The sequence below is a fragment of the Cervus elaphus genome, chromosome 18, assembly GCF_910594005.1.
Source record: "Cervus elaphus chromosome 18, mCerEla1.1, whole genome shotgun sequence".
Lineage (NCBI taxonomy): Eukaryota > Metazoa > Chordata > Mammalia > Artiodactyla > Cervidae > Cervus > Cervus elaphus.
In genome coordinates this window covers 40,597,041-40,615,626 of record NC_057832.1, presented here as the reverse complement: position 1 = coordinate 40,615,626, position 18,586 = coordinate 40,597,041, and the positions used below count along the sequence as shown (strand labels likewise).

General features: G+C 38.1%; 1 protein-coding gene across 1 annotated transcript; it reads left to right on the top strand.

Moving 5' to 3' along the window:
- Positions 1-883: 883 nt before the first annotated feature.
- TOMM7 (translocase of outer mitochondrial membrane 7) lies at positions 884-8,756 on the top strand. Its single transcript, XM_043872671.1, has 3 exons — positions 884-1,078; positions 4,322-4,370; positions 8,524-8,756. Exons 1-3 carry the CDS (start codon positions 976-978, stop codon positions 8,537-8,539), a joined length of 168 nt encoding a protein of 55 aa, XP_043728606.1. The 5' UTR covers positions 884-975; the 3' UTR covers positions 8,540-8,756.
- The last annotated feature ends 9,830 nt before the right edge of the window (positions 8,757-18,586 follow it).

Below are 18,586 nucleotides of genomic sequence, written 5' to 3'. Positions count from 1 at the left end.
CTCCTCAATGATGCCAATTGTGCAGCCAGGGCTGAGGATCACTGCAGTTCTAAACGGAGGGCAAGATGGGTGCTGACTGCAATGAAATTCGCCAACTTCTCTGAAAACGTCCTGATTTTCATGCGAACTTTCCCAAACTTTAGAATGCTGACAAGTAATTTAAAATGTAGAAATAAACAACCAGATACTTTGGGAGTCAAAGAAGATATGAATAGACGCTCTGTCGGGCGTCCGTTTGTGACCTTCCTTGATTCCTTGGTGGCTCAGACGGTAAAGCGTCTTCCCGCAATGCAGGAGACAGGGGTTCGATCCCCGGGTCGGGAAGATCCCCTGGAGAAGGAAATGGCAACCCACTCCAGTACTCTTGCCTAGAAAACTCCATGAATGGAGGAGTCTGGTGGGCTACAGTCCATGGGGTCACGAAGAGTCGGACACGACTGAGCGACTTCACGTTCACTTTTCGCTTTTGTGATCTTCCTTTCAGATCGACCTTCAGTTTGAAGAAACAAACTGATAAAGAGGGAAGTTAAACAACTTGTCCAAGAATACACAGCAAGTGAGAATAAAAGTTGGGACTAATATTCAGTCCTTAATGTTCCTTCCCTGTTAGAAAAAAACACTTTGAGATAAACTTTGAAAAGCGGGTGAGGCTGTAGGAAGGGAAAGGGCGTTCCGGGCTGAAGGAATCCCCTGAGCATTGCCCCAGGCATCCAGCAATCAAAGAAACCTGACAATTCCTAAATAGTGCAAAAGGAACTTGAACCTCCTAACGAAAAGAATCAACAACGCATGCGCTTTCCACAGGCGGGGCCGCGGAGGGGCGAGGCAGGTTAAGGGCGGTGAATTGCGACCTTCGTTTGGCGACGCTCACGACTCCTGCCGTAAAGGCCGGTGTGGCGCGTGCGCGTCTCCTTTCGTTCCGATTCCTGACGCGTTTGCTCCTGTTGTCTCACGGTTGTCGCCAGCCCTGTCGCAATGGTGAAGCTGAGCAAGGAGGCCAAGCAGAGGCTGCAGCAGCTTTTCAAGGGAGGACAATTTGCCATCCGCTGGGGTTTTATTCCTCTCGTGATTTACCTGGGTCAGTGGGAGAAGAACCTGGTAGGAGACGGGAGGGAAGGGGTTGCGGATGCTGAGACTCCATTTTGGCCTGAGGCGTGAGGGAGAAACCCAACCACGCCGAGCACGTCTTTCGAGGCTCTCTGGTCAGGTGTGGTCCGTCTAAGCTGAGTTCATGTTCTTGTTCTACCCCCCCCCCCCCCTCCCTTTCTGGTCTTGAACAAGTCACGTAATATTTCCCATGCTGTTAATACATCTGTAAGCAAGAGGTGACCTACTTTTCAGGATTTGGGGGACCTGAAAAGTCCTGATATGCCGTGGACCTGAAGACCTGATGTGTGTGAAAGTGATTAATTCATAGTTGGACACTAGGTGTGTTTCCGGGAAGTTTCCACTTAGGTAGGCCTAAGTGGAAAGAGGTTCGTAAGTCTCATGGGTATGCCACTGCCTTGAGGCATGATTATGACAATAGTTGTTGGATGCTTCTGCGTTCTCACGTGCAGGTAGAGGTTTTACGCGCGGGGAAACCGAGGCATAGAACAGTTTTGTTCGCTGAAGGCCACACAGCTGTCAAATGGGGGAGCTATGAAGTCAAGCAGTGGGCCATCAAGGCCCATACTCTTAACCACCATGCTGTATTGCAGAAATTTGAAAATGGTAAGGCACGTATTTTTGCCTAGGACCACACATTGAGACTTTACACTGTTTCTCGCCTGGGGTAGTTTTGTAATTTTAAACTGATTGCCTTGTTCAGGCAGTAGGATGGAGTGGATAGCGTTTCGCCTTTGTCAGTTTGAGCGTAGATTTTGACATTTTGTAAAACTCCGGTTCACATTTCACAATCCTATGATTTTTAACTAGATGCTGCTTCTTGTTTTTGGTTTTATGTTTTTTAGGTGTCATGTCTTTTGTGAAACGCAGTACATTCACTCAGCCTTGATGGAGCGTTTGATTATGCTGGATATTCTGTAGGCAATTGTGGCTCCCATTTCCCCATGACTTGCAAGCCAACTAATAACCTGGAGATACTTCAGAATGCAGGGCTTGAAAAGACCCTTTTCTTCCCCTATTTTGAACGCACTTTGGGGGGGGGGGCGGGGTTTGGCTGCACCGTGGTCATGTGAAACATCTGCTGCCAGATATTGAACCTGCACTGCCTGCAGTGGGAGAGCGGATTCTTAACCGCTTCCCGAACTACCCGGGAAGTCCCTACAACACATTTTTTCAAAACTACTTACCTATTTGGCTGTGCCAGTTCTTAGTCGTAGCTTGTAGGATCTAGTTACTTGACCAGGGATGGATCCTTGGCCCCCTGCTTTGGGAGCAGAGAGTCTTAGCCACTGGACCACCAGGGAAGTACTGCATTTTTAAAAGAAGCATTAGTTCCCTGGATTTTAGTAACTTTGTGTAGGTGTTGAAAATTAGAGCGAGCAAGTAGCCTGCTCTTACAGGCTGTTGTTCCCCTCCTTCTCCCAACTGTCCTCCTTGCCAGCCTTCACTTAACTGTAGAAGGGCCCAGTTTTGCTAGGCAAACACTGGGAGGAGCTGTCCTTTTAGCTAAGGAAGGAAGTTAAAGGGCCTTTGATTCTTCCCCATCTTTGTTCTATGGCATTTTTCTATTGTTGTGTATGTTGGGTCCAGTTTTACTCTGCTCCTGCTTTCTTTGTCCGTGTGGATTCTTTGCTCTTCTGTAAGTCTTTTTCAGGTACCTTTTTCGCCTCTCCTTTTTGAAATTCCTTTTCTGTTGCCAGAAAGCTTCAGCTGGTTGTTAAAATCTGTATAAGGAAGGTTTTGGTCTGAAGAGTAGATAATGCTTTTCTTTTCCACCCTAAAATTATGTTCCATTTTGTGCACACTGGCTGTGTTCTCTTTGCTAGGGTTACCAGTAATCCTGCTGTTTAGTGCTGGTGCCCTGTGTCTAGCTCAGGTGGAGACTGATGTTAAGGCTATCTTTTTATTTGTCCTTGTTAACCATTGTTTTTTCCTTATACTGTATCTAAGCTTAATTTTAGGTCTGACCTAGTTCCCATGCTTTACTTATCCACTTTAGATCTCAGTAAAACCTTGCAAGTGCATATTGAATTTCTCATGTAGTTTAGGTTCAAACATAACCTTTTAGGGCTTCTGGAAGGACAGTGGGAATATAGTGCTATAAAATAGGACAGTGACCCGATAAAGCATATGTTTGGACATTTACCAACAAAAAGATTTTAGTGAGTTACCTGTTGGAAGACAGTTCTCCATAGTGTCTTGAATTTCTACAAATCTTGTGAGCAGAAGCAGTGACCACCCTTTGTTCATGCTTTTAAGGATGTTTGTAGGGTGGACAGCTTTGGAAAATAATACCAGGGTCAAGGGGAGGCATGCTGTCCCTGCCCATTATAAAAGATTCTGGTTCCCCAAACACAGGGTCAGGGTTCATCTTTAAATGCTGATTAGTCTGATTACAGCTGTTGCTTGTAATAAGAGCATTGATTTAATAAACAATAGCTTGAAGTTTTTTTCCCCTCTATCACCAATCTTTGGTTGCTTTGTAAAGAGAGGCTCATGGGGATAAAATATCTTCAATTTTTTTCTTTAAAAAAGTATAATTTTTTACAGAAACAGACTCACAGACTCACAGAACAAATCGTGTAGGGTGGGGAAGAATGAGGGGAAGGGATAGTTAGGGAGTTTGGGATGGACAGGTGTACACTGCTGTATTTAAAGTGGATAACCTACCTACCTTGCAGCACAGGGGCTCTGCTCAGCCTTATGTGGAAGCCTGGGTGGGAGGGAGTTGGGGGAGAATGGATACATGGATGTGTATCGAGTTCCTCTTCTCTCACCTGAAACCAGCACAGCCTTGTTAATCAGCATAGCGTTTTTAATCAGCTACATTCCAATACAAAATAAAAAGTAAGTTTTAAAAAAAATACATGCCTTTAAAAAACAGTCTTAGCACTCTTTGTAGTCCTTCATTCAGTTTGATTTGGTAGTTTGTCTTTTTTGTGGGTAATGACTAAGAATGAAAGATAGTGTGTGCTAAGGGCTACTATTACAGTAATAAGGTTGTCTTTCCTACTGATTAGTTCTGCACATGATCACATACTCTAGTGAAGATTCAAAACTATTCTGTTGCACAGGTAAATCTAGGTAGTTCTGGTAGATGTGGATGTTATTCTAGCTACCAAGTATTGATTTAGAAAGAAAACATTGTAAATTTTTTGTCTGCTAGAGTTTTAATTGGTCTTCATTCTCTTTCTTCCCTCTCCTTTTCCCCCAGGATTTAAGAGGGGTGCAGATCCTGGAATGCCTGAACCAACTGTTTTGAGGTACTGCTCTTACAAATAAGCATCGCAGGGCAAGTGTTCATATATAAGTACTAAATCATGGCAAGCAGAAGAGAAGTAGTGCTAGGTATTGTAATGGAGCTTTATCGGTCAGGTGTAGTTTTGGGCTGTTGGAAGATTGCAACAATTTGCAGACCAGTCTAACTTTCATTATCAGGTAACTGCTTTCTCTCCTCTTCCTAATTTTTACTTACTGTGCTGTGTTATATCCATAATGAAGCATGTTTTAAAAGGAAAAGAACTAACTTATCTTGCCACTTTAAAAGCTGAACTGTTCTTAATTCCCATATTCCTGTCTTATCCTTATTAAGATATGCGGAACTTTTTGTATGATTCTAACAACAGTACAGAGGATTTTTTTTTCACCCCAAATTAGAATTGATAGTCCATGTATTTTCCACTTGTTGATCACTTAGGTTTTTCAGGGTTTTTTTTAGTATTTTAACTAACAATATAACAAACATTTTTATGTGCATAGGTTTTATAGATTTTGATTTATTTCCTTGTGATAAATTCTTATGGGATTAATGTCAGTGTACAGACATTTGTGGCTCTGAAAATGCATTCCTTTCAAATTTCCTTTCTCCAAAACAACCTTGATGGTGTTGGATAAACATTGGTAATAACCTCCACATACACACACACAGCTAACACAGAGTATATGTATTCATATACTCACATGCACGTGTGTGTACATACTTGTGAAAACCATATGTATGCATGTGTGTATATATATGTGTGTGTGTATGTGTGAAGGCAGAATCTGGAACAGGAAGAATTGCTCTGTAGAAAGGACTGATACTCATAGCACTGTGATGAGTAGCGCCCCTGCACACGTGCTGTGGAATTCCACCTTGACCTTCTGTCTCCCAGACATTTCTTGTGGATTGTCCTAACAGACTTTTTACTGCTATTCTAGATCTTCTGTTTCGTCACACTCTTAATCTAAGCTACTATTTTCTAGAATGGGAAGAATAATAATGGTCATATTACTAACAGTCATTTGTAGCGTGTCAGCCACTGTATTAAGTGCTTTATATACAGCATCTCTAATTGTTACTTCAGTCCTTCAGAGCTGATCATACAGTCGGTGGGTGGTGGAGTATGTCTTTCTCCAAGGCCTGTACACTTTCTACTGGGTCATGTGGCCTCCCCCAGATAATATGATCTGCTACTTTACTTAGCACAATGCCATCTGATATGAATTTCCTCCACCTTCTCTGCCTTGCCAGTCTCTCCTTTTCTCAAAGCAAGGTTTTTTCTTCAGGATTCTGCCAAACGTGCTGTCTACATGTCCATTTATGCTGTTACTCTTTACTGATAAAATTCTTCAATGAATGGTCTTCACTCCCTGCTTCCTTTCTTCACTTCCATCTCTTTTCTTAATCTTTTGTGGTACAGCCTCTTAAAACTGCTTTCAGAGGTCCCCATCAAGCTTTTTTTTTTTTGAGTTTTTACTCCTTGAACTATCAGTTTTAGTTTTTGTAAAATGGGGACTCAGGTAACGTGTCTGCTACTGAGTAGCTGATTGATCTTAGACCAGTTATTTCCTAAGTGAAACAGTACCTTAGGGAATACTATCAGAGATGGGACTACCTGGTCAAGCTGTGTGAACATTTTTCAAGGACTGAAAATTATCATCAAATACTTACTTCCAAGAGGCTATTAACCTAAGATGAAGTTTCGTCTTTTATAAGTTTATACTATCTAATTTTTTTAAAAATTAATTTATTTATTTTTTCAGTGGGTTTTGTCATACATTGACATGAATCAGCAATAGATTTACACGTATTCCCCATCCCGACCCCCCCTCCCCCCTCCCTCTCCACCCGATTCCTCCAGGTCTTCCCAGTGCACCAGGCCCGAGCACTTGTCTCATGCATCCCACCTGGGCTGGTGACCTGTTTCACCATAGATAATATACATGCTGTTCTTTTGAAATATCCCACCCTCACCTTCTCCCACAGAATTCAAAAGTCTGTTCTGTACTTCTGTGTCTCTTTTTCTGTTTTGCATATAGGGTTGTCGTTACCATCTTTCTAAATTCCATATATATGTGTTAGTATGCTGTAATGTTCTTTATCTTTCTGGCTTACTTCACTCTGTATAATGGGCTCCAGTTTCATCCATCTCATTAGAACTGGTTTAAATGAATTCTTTTTAACGGCTGAGTAATATTCTATAATATCTAATTTATAAGATTGTCCTGAGAATTTAATAAGATTATTGTATGTAAAGTATTAACAGTGCTTGACACATAATGTATGAGCAATAAACTTAATAATAATTTTTAGCCTTTCTCTGTCATCTCCTTCAACCCACTTTTTCTGCTGTGAAAACCAGGCTCTAGCTACATGATACTGTGTGTGAATTTCAGAATAAACTGTATTCTTTCATGCCTTTGTCTGTATGCTTGTTCTCTGTCCGCCTGGAATGCTTCTTCCCTCAGTTTCCACTAGATGAAAACCTACCTTTAGAAAAGCTCAATCTCAAATTTATCACCTCTTCCTTAAATCTTTTCCACCTTCTCCTAGCAGAAACTGCTTCATTTTTTGTGTTCCATGTCTCATTCTCTGCTTTGTATTATGCTTGTTGCTTGTTTTCATTCGTTTTGTCCTGTGAGTATCTGAAGTAGCTGCCAGATACTTTGGGAACACTTTGAAAGTGCTGAATTAACTTAATTAAAAGATCCTAACTTCTTTGTGGTGTTGGGACAGGAATTGATAAAGCATTTCTTCTTGTACAGTTTTTAGACTGGACCTGCGTGCTGAGAAACAGCATTTTGTGCTCCAGGTGATACAAAACCCAGAAGTGGGGATAGATGTGCCCTTCTGTTGTATTGGCTTCAGATATCTCACCAAGAGTTGACCTTTCAAAGTGAGGCAGCCACCCCCCACTGCTTTTTCATGTCTTTATTGTCATCTCAGTGCTTCTCTCCTTTCTGGTGGTGATGATCATTCTTTTCTGTCATTAGGAACATTTTCTGATTTCTTTCCAGGGGTATTTGTGATTTAGGAAGGAACTGAGTGCTGAGAAGGGTTATCCTGTTACAGAATTTGGTATACTATGCTACTTATACTGGGAAGACTGACTAAAAAGGTCTTCCTGGGTTGCCTAGTCTGTACCCTGAAAGGAATAGACTTGTATTTGTCAGGGTTTTCAGTAATGTAACTGTTTTATTAATGTAAAACTCAGGAATATAAAGTTCATTGTTTATATACAAATTTATTTATATAGTACTTATGAAAATAATGTGGTTCAAGATTTACTGGTGTATTTCCCTTGTTAAGATGTTGGATTCCTTGGGATTAGGTCCCCATTCATCAGTATCCATCCTCTTTCACACAGGATGGTTCTGTGTATTAGGTTGTTTGATATGAATGCCTTATTCAAAATGCAATATTTAGTGAATAAGGGGCAATATCTTAGTAAAACATTATGTAGGCAAAATACATGAATATTAACTAACTGGGAGAATGATTGTTCCCATTATCTGTATAAGGCCAAGGAAGATTTTCTTTTCTGTTTATCTTAGATGCTCATTACCAAGGAGGGAGAGACCTTGATAAATGAATATTTTGTTTTCATATCTTAATTGTATGCAAATATACTTGGGATTTAATGGGAGATTTTAATACACTTTTGAAAGTTGAAAATAAGTGCATGTTGGTTTGCTTTATACACAAAAGGAAAATACTTTCTAAATACAAACTTAATAGAATGCTCATATTGTCATTTTGTAATGCAATTTTATTTAAGTTGACTTACTACTAGAAACTACATTTTTAATCAACAGGACTTAGAAATAAGACACATCTTGTCTCCTTCCTGTATCTAACAAGGATGTACCTTTATTTTCTGGTTTCATCAATCCTTCATGTCACTCTTTTGATTGACCTCAATTTCTGTTTTCCTTTTTGTTTATAATAGGTAACTACAATTAAAAGTAATAAAATTGTATTTATTTAAATAGGTCTCTGATTTTTTTGCTCAGTGAGATTGATCCTGCTAATTCTGAATTTGATGGTTGAGTAAACATGAACATAAATGTATAAAATCTTCTAGTTCTTAAGCTGTGTTTGAGAAGTTTTTACTTTGGGGTTTAATTTATTTCTCCTCTTCACAAACATTTTAGCTTACTTTGGGGATAAAGGACTGTTTGGTCATCTGGTTTTGGAAGCAGTCAATGCAGAGGAACAACATGGAAGGTGTGCTCTCTGGCTGGGATAAAAGATGGGACATCGTTCAGACGGTCACCAGTTGGATGGCACAGGGCTCTTACTTCTCAGATGCATCTGTGGCAGAGTGGAACCTCTACTGACTTATTTATGATAGACTGTATTAAAATAAATGTTTTTAACAATGTTATGTCTTGAGTCCTTTTTGAATTGAACCTAATAGGACTGTCAGGTAAAAATTTAGCCATTTGGTACTTTTTCAAAACAGGGATCTGTGTGTCTAGATGATACTTTGAAAAATAAGAACATTTCCAAGTTAATTCATGTCCGTTCCCTTAACAAATGGATTCTAGTTTCCCTTTGCAGTGAATTAATAACTCCTTTTGAGATGTTCTGAGGTAGTAAAAGGAGAGAGAGTTCTCTGTGACATACTGGGCCCAAACTTCCAGGGGTGATGTTCTGATGAAATAGGATTCTTTGGCTGTGTTGGCAGGGCATGAGAATGGCATTGGAGGCTTATATGTCTGATTTGTGAGTTAAATGTGAGTCTTAAAATTTCCCTCACTAGGAAGCTGGAGGTGGCTGAGCAGGAGCCCATGGAGAGCTACACAGAACAGTAGTACTTCCTATTTTCTGATAAATGCATTTATGGGAACTAGTTCAGTTCTATGTTGTGGTTTCCTGGGACCTTTATCTGTATTTGAAAGCACCCCTCACCTCCCTTTTTCTTAAACTTAGCTTCTGTAATTCTAACAAAATAGATCTATTTACTTATTTTGGGGAATTGTAATTAATTATAGGAAAGTAGGCCTGGAACAAGAGATGACACAATTTGGGAGGAGCCCATTGGATTGAATGTTGAATGTTTTAAACGTCTGGGTCAGAGATTGATTATGAATGTAATCTCAGGTAACTGGAGCAATCATTACCAGAAATTTCCTCCTTATTTCTAATGTAATGCCCTCTTGGCAATTTAAACCTATTTTCTCAAGTTTTGTTATCTTTGCCATGGAGATGTAGACTATTATGGAAGCTTATTGTATAAGGGAGTTTTAAAGTGGAATTCTTGAGAGCTAACTGCAGGGAAATCATTTCTGGTATGTACTTCATGTAATTGCTTTAACATTTCATGAATCTGAGCACGTATGATTTTGCTAAGAGCTCTGACTAGGTTTTAAATCCTCTAGAATTGCTTAAAATTGTGGCTGCCTTCTTCTACACCCCCATTCGTTCTACTAAATGGGTTGTCAGTGAATTTTTGTTAGTATTTTGGTACACATTTTTCTTTTTCACTTAGGCTTTCTAGAACTTGAGAAAGCTATGACAAGTGCCCAATTTGATAAAATACTTATATGGGTAGGAAACAAGTGGTTTTGTACTTTTAGGAGCTAACTTGTAGCTGTTTATAAAACCCCCAAATATTTTTTAAGTAAGAAATTGGGAATTAAGTAGAAAGGGACTAGTTCCTAGTTCTTATATCTGAGGAAGCTAAGGAACAGAATTTAAGCATTTGTTCAAGGCACAGGATAAGAACTGAGACTAAGTCTACACTTTAAAGTTTATTTCTGAAGGTTTGTGAAATGTTTATAATTAAGCTGCATTTTATTGAACTTTAGATTTTAGGACAGTGCAGTCCTGTTGATCTAACATGAGTCTGTTCTGTGTTAAACACTAGAGAGTCCTTACAAATACGATGGTTTCTTTTTATTTTTTAAAAAATTTAAAAGTTGGAGTATAGTTGCAATGTTGTTGTTGATTTTTGCTGTGTAAAAGATTATTTCTGACCTTAATTTCACTTAGACAAACCCTGAGCTGATAGGACCTGATTTGAGTCCTGGTCCTGCTACTTAGTTTCTACTGCCCTTCATAGAGAAGTCACTTACTCTTTAGACTGGAGTTTCTTCCGCAAAATAGGGATAATACTTGTCTCAATGTATTAGTCCCTAAACCACAAGAATACTGGAGTGGGTAGCTGTTTCCTGCTCTGTGTGATTGGCATGGCTGATCCTAGACTAGCAATCCTAGGCCTAGAAGCTTGTTAGCAGAGCACATTTTCAGCTCTTCCTGGATCAGAAATGGGATGACCTCCAATGATCTGTGTTGTAATTACTTCCAGTGTTGTTTTAAATTAAACTTGTTATTTGAGATAGCTGTAGAATTCAATACAGTGTAAGAACCCATATAGAAAGATCCCTGTACGCATTACCTAGTTTCCTCAAGTGGTACATCTTGTAAGACTATATGATTTTAGGATGTTGATGTTGATACAGTCAGAACTTTTCCATTACCACAAGCATCCCTCAGGTTGCCTTTTTAATAGCTAACCTCCCTCCCTCACACCCTTGGCAACTAGTAATCTATTGTCCATTTCTATGGTTTTTCTGATTGCATTTTCATATGTAAGAAAGTTACATAAATGGTATCATAGAGTAAGTAACCTTTTGGGATCAGCTTTTTTCCACTCACTGTAATTCTCTGTAGATGGATTGAGGTTTGTGTTTATTCAGTTTATTCCTTTTTATTGCTGAGTACTCCCTAGTGTGGATATATGTAGAGGACATTTGAGTTGTTCCCAGTTTTTAACTACTATGAATAAAGCTGCTATGATCATTTGTGAACATCTTTTTGTGCGATCAATCTGTATTTTAAAAAGCCCTGTCATGACGGTGCAACTCAGATTTGTGAATACTGTCCTAGTCTTGCAGTAGCCTTCTTGCTTCCCAGTAGGCATTAAAGTCTTCCCTATCATACCCAGAGTGATCCTTTTAAAAGTAAAATCACATCACATCCTGATCAAAACTCTCCAGTGGTTTCCTATCTCACTGAGAATAAATGCCCAAATCCTTTCTATGACCTACAAAACAAAGCTGGTTTTATGTGCCTTTGATCTGTTACTCACCTAGGATTCTTCATGTTCACTTGCACTCTTGCTATTTTGATTTCTTGTCCTTCAAAAAAGCCAGGCATGTTCTCACTTTGGAATTTGAGTTAGCTATTCTCTCTGCTGGAATTCTTTTTCCTAGATATCCATGTGTGTGGCTTTATTCTGTTCTCTGCCCACATGCCATTTTGATAGGGATGACTTCTCTGATCCTTACATAAAATAGCAAACTCCACACCAGTCTTGTCACTCACTGTCTTTTAAATTTTATTTTTTAAAAATTGAAGTATAGTTGGTTTACAATATTGTGTTAGTTTCAGGTAAACAGCAAAGTGATTCAGTATTCACACACACACATACATATACATGTGATTCTTTTCCATTATAGGTTATAAGAAGATATTGAATATAGTTCTCTGTGCTATGTAGTATGTCTTTGTTTATCTATTTTATATATAGTAGTGTGTATCTATTATTACAAAACTCCTAATTTATCCCTCTTTGGTGACCATAAGTTTATTTTCTATGTGAGTCTATTTCTGTTTTGTAAATAAATATTTATATCATTTTTTTGATTCTATGAGTAAGTGATATCATGATATTTGTCTTTGTCTGATTTACTTCTGATATTAGTATGATAATCTCTAGTTCCATTCACATTGCTGCAAATGGTATTTCATTTTTTTATGGCTGAATAGTATTTGTGTGTGTATGTGTCCATTCATCTGTCAGTGGACATTTAGGTTGCTTCCCTATCTTGGCTAGCTAAATAGTGCTGCTGTGAACACTGGGGTGAGTGTATCTTTGAATTAGAGTTTTTATTTTTTTCAGATCTATGCTCAGGAGTGAGAGTACTGGATCATATTTTAGCTCTATTTTTATTTCTTAAGGAACCTCCATACTGTTCTCCATAGTAGCTATGCCAGTTTACATTCCCATCAACAGTGTAGGAGGCATCCCTTTTCTCCACGCCCTCTCTAGCATTTATTGTTTATAGATGTTGGCTATTCTGACTGGTGTGAGTTGAAACCTTCATTGTATATAGTTTTGATTTACATCTCCCTGTTAAGTAGTGATACTAAGTTTCTTCATGTGGCCACCTGCATGTCTTGTTGGCCCATTATTCTCACATTTCACCTTGTCTTCAAAGAAATTTTATCCACCTGATTTTATGTACATATACATATATATATATATGTATAATCTTACCTCACTTCGAAAATGCAAACTACATAAACACAGGATATTTTTATGTATTTTTAGAGGCTAGCACAGGTCCTGACATGTAGATATTCGATAAGAATGAATGGGTGCATAAGATTATATGTGTTAAGTGTACAATGCTTTGAGAACTGGAAACTTATGAATCATTATAAAAGGCCAGTATTATTCTCTTGTGTTATTCATAATTGGTCAAAAAAAAAAAGCCTTGATGAAAGATGACATCAAAAGGTGTTGGGAGGAGATGATATGAGAGAGGGGACGTTTACTGTGACTTGGCACTTTTTTCATTTAGTCACCACAACAATGCTATGAAGTACGACATTAACTCCATTTTACAGATGAAACAGATTTGGGTCATTTTCCCCAAATCACAGAGAAAACTTGTTTTTGAACCCATGTCTGCTAATTAAAAGCTTATGTTGTTATTGATATGTGCCACCATTAAAAGTAATTTATACAACTAATGAAATGGTATAATAGACATTTATAGCAACTACAAAATATTAACATTCCAAGTTCCATAAAGAGGGCCCATCTACTTCATCCAATATCCAGGGCTGTATACACAATAGCACATAGGGTAGTCAAAGTCACATCACAGATGTAACTTACTTGAAATTATTATGCCAGCTGTAGTAAACTCTAAATGTTTATTTTTGTTGTCTTTCCTTGAATAGCCTATGTTTCTGTTGAGGTATATTTTACATAAAATGAGCATATCTTAAGTGTACAGTTTGGTGAGTGCTGCCAGTTTTGTATACCCTGTAACCACCATGCCGAGATGGGGGCCAGGATCTCCTTGAACCTGGGATCCTTAGTGTATCACACATGGTAGGTGCTCAGCAGATGCTTTTGAATTAAATGGTAAACTTTTTTGAGGCTGATGTAGAAACTGTATAGGGAAGTTTGAATTGATGTTCTCTTTCTTTCCTGTAAGAAGCAAAGATGTGTGTATAGTCCATGGGGTGACCCACAAAGAGTCAGACACGTCTGAGAAACAGCAATGACAGTCTTAGAATTTTACTCAAAACTGGGATGATGAATAAAAGGTCCTGCAGCACATTCTGTTACATCAAGCAGAGTCCAGAAGATAAGGAAAAGGGCATGGAGACAGGAAGAAATACATTTTGTTTTCTGAAAACAAAAAACAAAAAACACACAAAAAACAAAACTGTGCCACTAACAGGAAGTGAGCTAAGAAATGTCAGCAACTCCCTCATGTTCCCTAATGTCTACTGAGGAGGAGACTATGAACAAGAAAGAAACTCCTAGAGAGCAAAAATAGAGGGCCCAGGGTTTCTGTGGAAGTAGAATTGAAAGCCCCAGATACTGCCAGGAAAGGAAGTCTGTTTCTGCCCCTATGTGATCCTATATTGCTACAGACCAGTGACCACTGTAGGTTTTCCTCTCTCCTCTTTTTCGAATGGCAGTTTTAATGCTGTTTTCTTGCTCCTGTTCTGCCTTTGTATATTGGATAAGTAGGGGATGGTTAACTTGTCTTTAAGCTCTTAGGTTGCTGGCTCCTGGAGGGCACTTCAGTCCAGATGGGAGGTGCACATTTCCCAGAATTCCTGACCTATAACTTGGTTGCAATATCTAGATGATACTTGAGAATTAGTATGTATGAATATTTGGTCAGCAAAAGTGGACATGTCAGAGAATCAAAAATTCATTTTCTGGTTCTCAAATTGTGTTATGTAGCTGCTTGTTGCAGGCAAGCTAAAAGGCTCCCACACTTCTTGGAGGGACTCTGACTCCGACTGACAACCTGATAGTTGAGCTAGAAGCAGAAGTGTTGTGTGGTGCTTCTGGGAAGTCTCCACAAAAGGGAAGTCTGTTTCTTGGATCTGAAATCACTGGATTACAGCTGACCATAAGGTTAAAGGCCATCCCTGAGGAATGGTTGAGTGGTATGCTTTTAAGGAGTCTAGTAGGTCTCTGAGACTAATGAAAAGACCCTGTTTGCTCACACTTTCATTGACTCCTGTGTTATCAAATTTTCTGGTCTTTCTAAACAGATAAAGTACTGTTCTTTATGTTAACATTTTTTTTTTTTTTAATGAGTGAGGTAGCACCTCTTCATATTTTAAAGTATCAATTATGTTTCCTTTAGCCCATTTTTCTGTTGGAGTATTGATCTTTTCCATACTGATTTACAGGCGCTTTATATTTTAGGGAAATTTTTTCTGTGATATTAGTTGTAGATATTTTCTCCCAAATTTTCATTTGTCATTTGATTTAGCTTAATGGCCATCCTTGCCATGTAGAAGTTTTGAATTATATTAATTAGATCATTGACTTATAAAAATGCCATTTGGGTATTATTTCATACTCACAAAGTCTTTTTCTCTCTTGAGGTTGGAAAAAAATATTTTCCTAAGGTTTCCTTGGTATATGTTTTTTTTAATTCTTATTTGTTTGTTAGGAAACATAGTTTTTACTTTTTAACTAAAAATATTATTTTTATACAACTTTAAAAGGTTATACTGCATTTACAGCTATTACAGAATATTGCTATTATATACTATGTATTGTAACATCCTTGTAGTCAGCAATTTGTACTTCCAAGCCCCCAACCCCTGAATTACCCCTTCCTTCAACAGGCAACCACTGGATTGTTCTGTCTGTGAGTCTGCATTTTTTTTTGTTACATTAACTATTTTGCTGTATTTTTTAGATTCCACCTATAAGTGGTATCACATTGTATTTGTCTTTCTCTGACTTATTTCACTTAGAATATTGCCCTCCAAATCTATCCATGTTGCTGCAGATGGCAAAATTTCTTTTTTTATGGTTGAGTAGTGTTCCAACATGTGTGTGTGTCTGTGGTCTATGTGTTTCTTTTTTTTTTTTCATGATCAATGGCCTGCCACTGATGTTTATTACTCTGTCACACTAATTACAGTAAGGCTCATTGTACTTGTAGAACACAAAAACAGTTTCAGAAAGTATAAAAACTTAAAGCATTGTCCCCATGTATTTTATAAAACAAAGCAACCTTCTTACATTAAAACAAGTGCCGAAAAGATACAAATGAGTCGAGTTATTGAGCAAATAAAAACAAGTCTGAGCTACTCTTTTTCAACCCAATAAGGCTCAGCAATGTCGTATCTTTCAGAATTACCAGCATCGGGGGGCTCAGCTCAGCTAACCAGTTTTGGCAATACTGTTCTCTGCTGAATATTCCCATTGGCATCTGTCATCTGTGCCAGATTAGTCCTCAGTTTGGAAGCTGAGCTGGAAGGTGGAGGTATATGTGTTTCTTTATATGTATATATACCACATCTTTATTGGTATTATTTTTGGTATATTTTGGTTTACATTTTGTATTTTATTCCATTTGTAATTTATAATTAAAATAGTTTCTCATTTTACTTCACCACAACTTCTCTTTAATGATTTTATTACTACCCTGACTTCAGATTCCAGGGAGGAGATAAGATCAAGTAGATCTTATCTAAAATAGTTAGGATCAACTGGAGACATTGAAGGTGAAATGAAACAAGAAGAGGTTTTTGTAACAAATTCCGAAAGGATCACATTAGTTTCTTGGAGTCATACCCTCTCCTGCCTTTGGACCTCAACAAATGCCTGTTAATTCTCCCTCTCTGTCCCTGCTCCCTCTCCCAATCCTCCCCATTTTCCTGACTTTCTTAGCATAAGGGCAAGGGCCTGATTGATTTGTTTGTTTTAAATCCCTAACACCTGGACTAGTACATGGTACATAATGAGGTCTCAATATTTGGTAAGCTAAGAAGTAGAAATGCATAGAATGTTAATTGCCTACCCAAAATCCATTTCTGTGCAACCTCTGAATTTCTGCTCAGCTCTGTTCTCCAGTTTCCTGGAGTGTAACTTGCCCTGTGTTCCTTTAACTCAGGATCAAGGATCTGAGAAGTTTCTATAGATTAACCATTGGATGCATTTTTAATGAGACATATATGCAAGAAGCAGATACTGCTCTGATGTGAGGAAAAAAGTTCTGTAATAGTATATGTTTACTGTCTTGAAGAACTCCCTCCTCTGTGATATATTTAATGCTGAGTATCTTTTAACAGGACCATTCTCCAAAATTTAATTTTTTTCTTTTGCTTTTTTGGGTCTTTAAGTAATAGATAGAAGGAAAGTAAATAAAATGCCTAAGATTATGCATTTACATTATTTCTCATATTGATGAGTTGTTTAAGTGGCCCGTGGATCAATTTATATGCAATTAGAGCAAATATTGGAGCTAGTGTCATTTTTATTATCATCTTTCTCATCCTCATCCTCATTACTGTTATTTAAAATAAAGTCTCTATTTAAAAATACCACCATTCTTCACTTATATGTCTTAGAGTACCAAATTCCAACCTCAGTAATTTGCTTCTTTGCATTATGTATTGTATTTCCAGATTATCAGGTTGAATGGTAATCTGTAAGGGCTAACAGTTGAATTGCTTTATGTTAATTAGCATATTGATTTGCTCAGTGTCCAGAGCTTGAGGGACTGAGACACAGGGTGAGCACCTTTTAAAAAATTTTTTTTTAAACTTTTTATTTTGTGTTGGAGTTAGCCGATTAGCTATGTCTTTGATAGTTTCAGATGGACAGCAAAGGGACTCATCCATACAGGTGAGCACCTTTTTGATGGAGGGTCTGAGACCAAATTTTGGGAGGGTGGGCAGTCCAATAGGGGTCCTGAACTTGAGGAAGAGTGCAGTGGTTTGGCTTTTGGACCCTGGATGTGGAGAGGGTGGAGGCTTTGAAAGGGAGTGATTTAAATTGTCCAGACATTCTTCCGCTTAGTTTTTGTGGCCAAGCCTAATTCTTAGTTATGGACTGTCTTCAGCACCCTAATATACCCATTGTAAGTTGAAAATAAGAAAAAAATGCATTTAATATGCCTAACCTACCAAACATTATAGCTTAGCATAGCCTGCCTTAAATGTGTTCAGAACACTTAACGGTTGGGCAAAAATCATTGAACACAAAGTGTTGAATATCTGATGTAATTTGTTGAATATGGTTTTGAAAGTGAAAAACAGAACAGTTGTGTGGGTACGGAATGGTTGTAAGTGTATTAGTTGTTTGTTGTCACGATCAGGTGGCTAGGAGCTGAGGCTCCTGTTGCTGTCCATCATGACGAGAGAACATTGAACCACATTTCACTAGCCCAAGAAAAGATCAAAATTCTAGCTAGATATGGTTTCCACTGAAGTTGTCTCACTTTCACACCATTATAATGTCAAAAACTCAAAGTTGAACCGTTGTTAAGTCAGAGACTGTCTACTTTTATTATGTAGATGTTTATTACCAGGTAAGTTTTAGTTAAATCTCACTCTTACCCAACTGTTTCCCTTATTAGAAAAATAGCTTGTTTAGGGTAAAGGAGAAGAAAAAGAAAGGTAAATAAGAGAGTATCTTTCCAAGAAATTTTAGATGACTTATTTTCTTCAATTTTTTTTCTCTTTCCATGAGTCGGTGTGAATTTATTTTATTGACCTATCTTCAAATTCATTAATTTGTGTTTTCTGTTGTGCTGCTAACCCACCTGATAAATTATTAGTTTCTGATATTGAACTTTGCATTATTAGATGTCTACTTGATTTCTTTAAAAATAAAGATCCCAGTTCTCTGTTGGTACACCCCCTCTTGTTATCGTCACTGTCAGTCAACTTCTGTGTTACTTTACATGTTAATTATAGTTATTTTGAAGTCATTTCTGCTAACTTCAGTATCCGGAGCATCTCATCATTCTAACTCTTGGCTATTAGTCTCTTTACCTTGATTCTTCTCCCCTGGTAATTTTTTATTTCACGTGTGAAAATAAAGGAAGCCTCATTTAAAATGGAATAAGGAAGACTTGAAGTGGGGAGCTGTCACCCACATATCATTCCCCACAACTTACAGACCCCAGTTGGAAGAAAGAATTC

What these genes read in the sequence shown, in the direction of transcription:
- TOMM7 (XM_043872671.1), top strand. Translation starts at nt 976, where the DNA reads ATGGTGAAGCTGAGCAAGGAGGCCAAGCAGAGGCTGCAGCAGCTTTTC. An exon ending in TCCTCTCGTGATTTACCTGG is followed by an intron (nt 1,079 to 4,321) that starts GTCAGTGGGAGA and finishes CTTTTCCCCCAG; the next exon opens with GATTTAAGAGGGGTGCAGAT.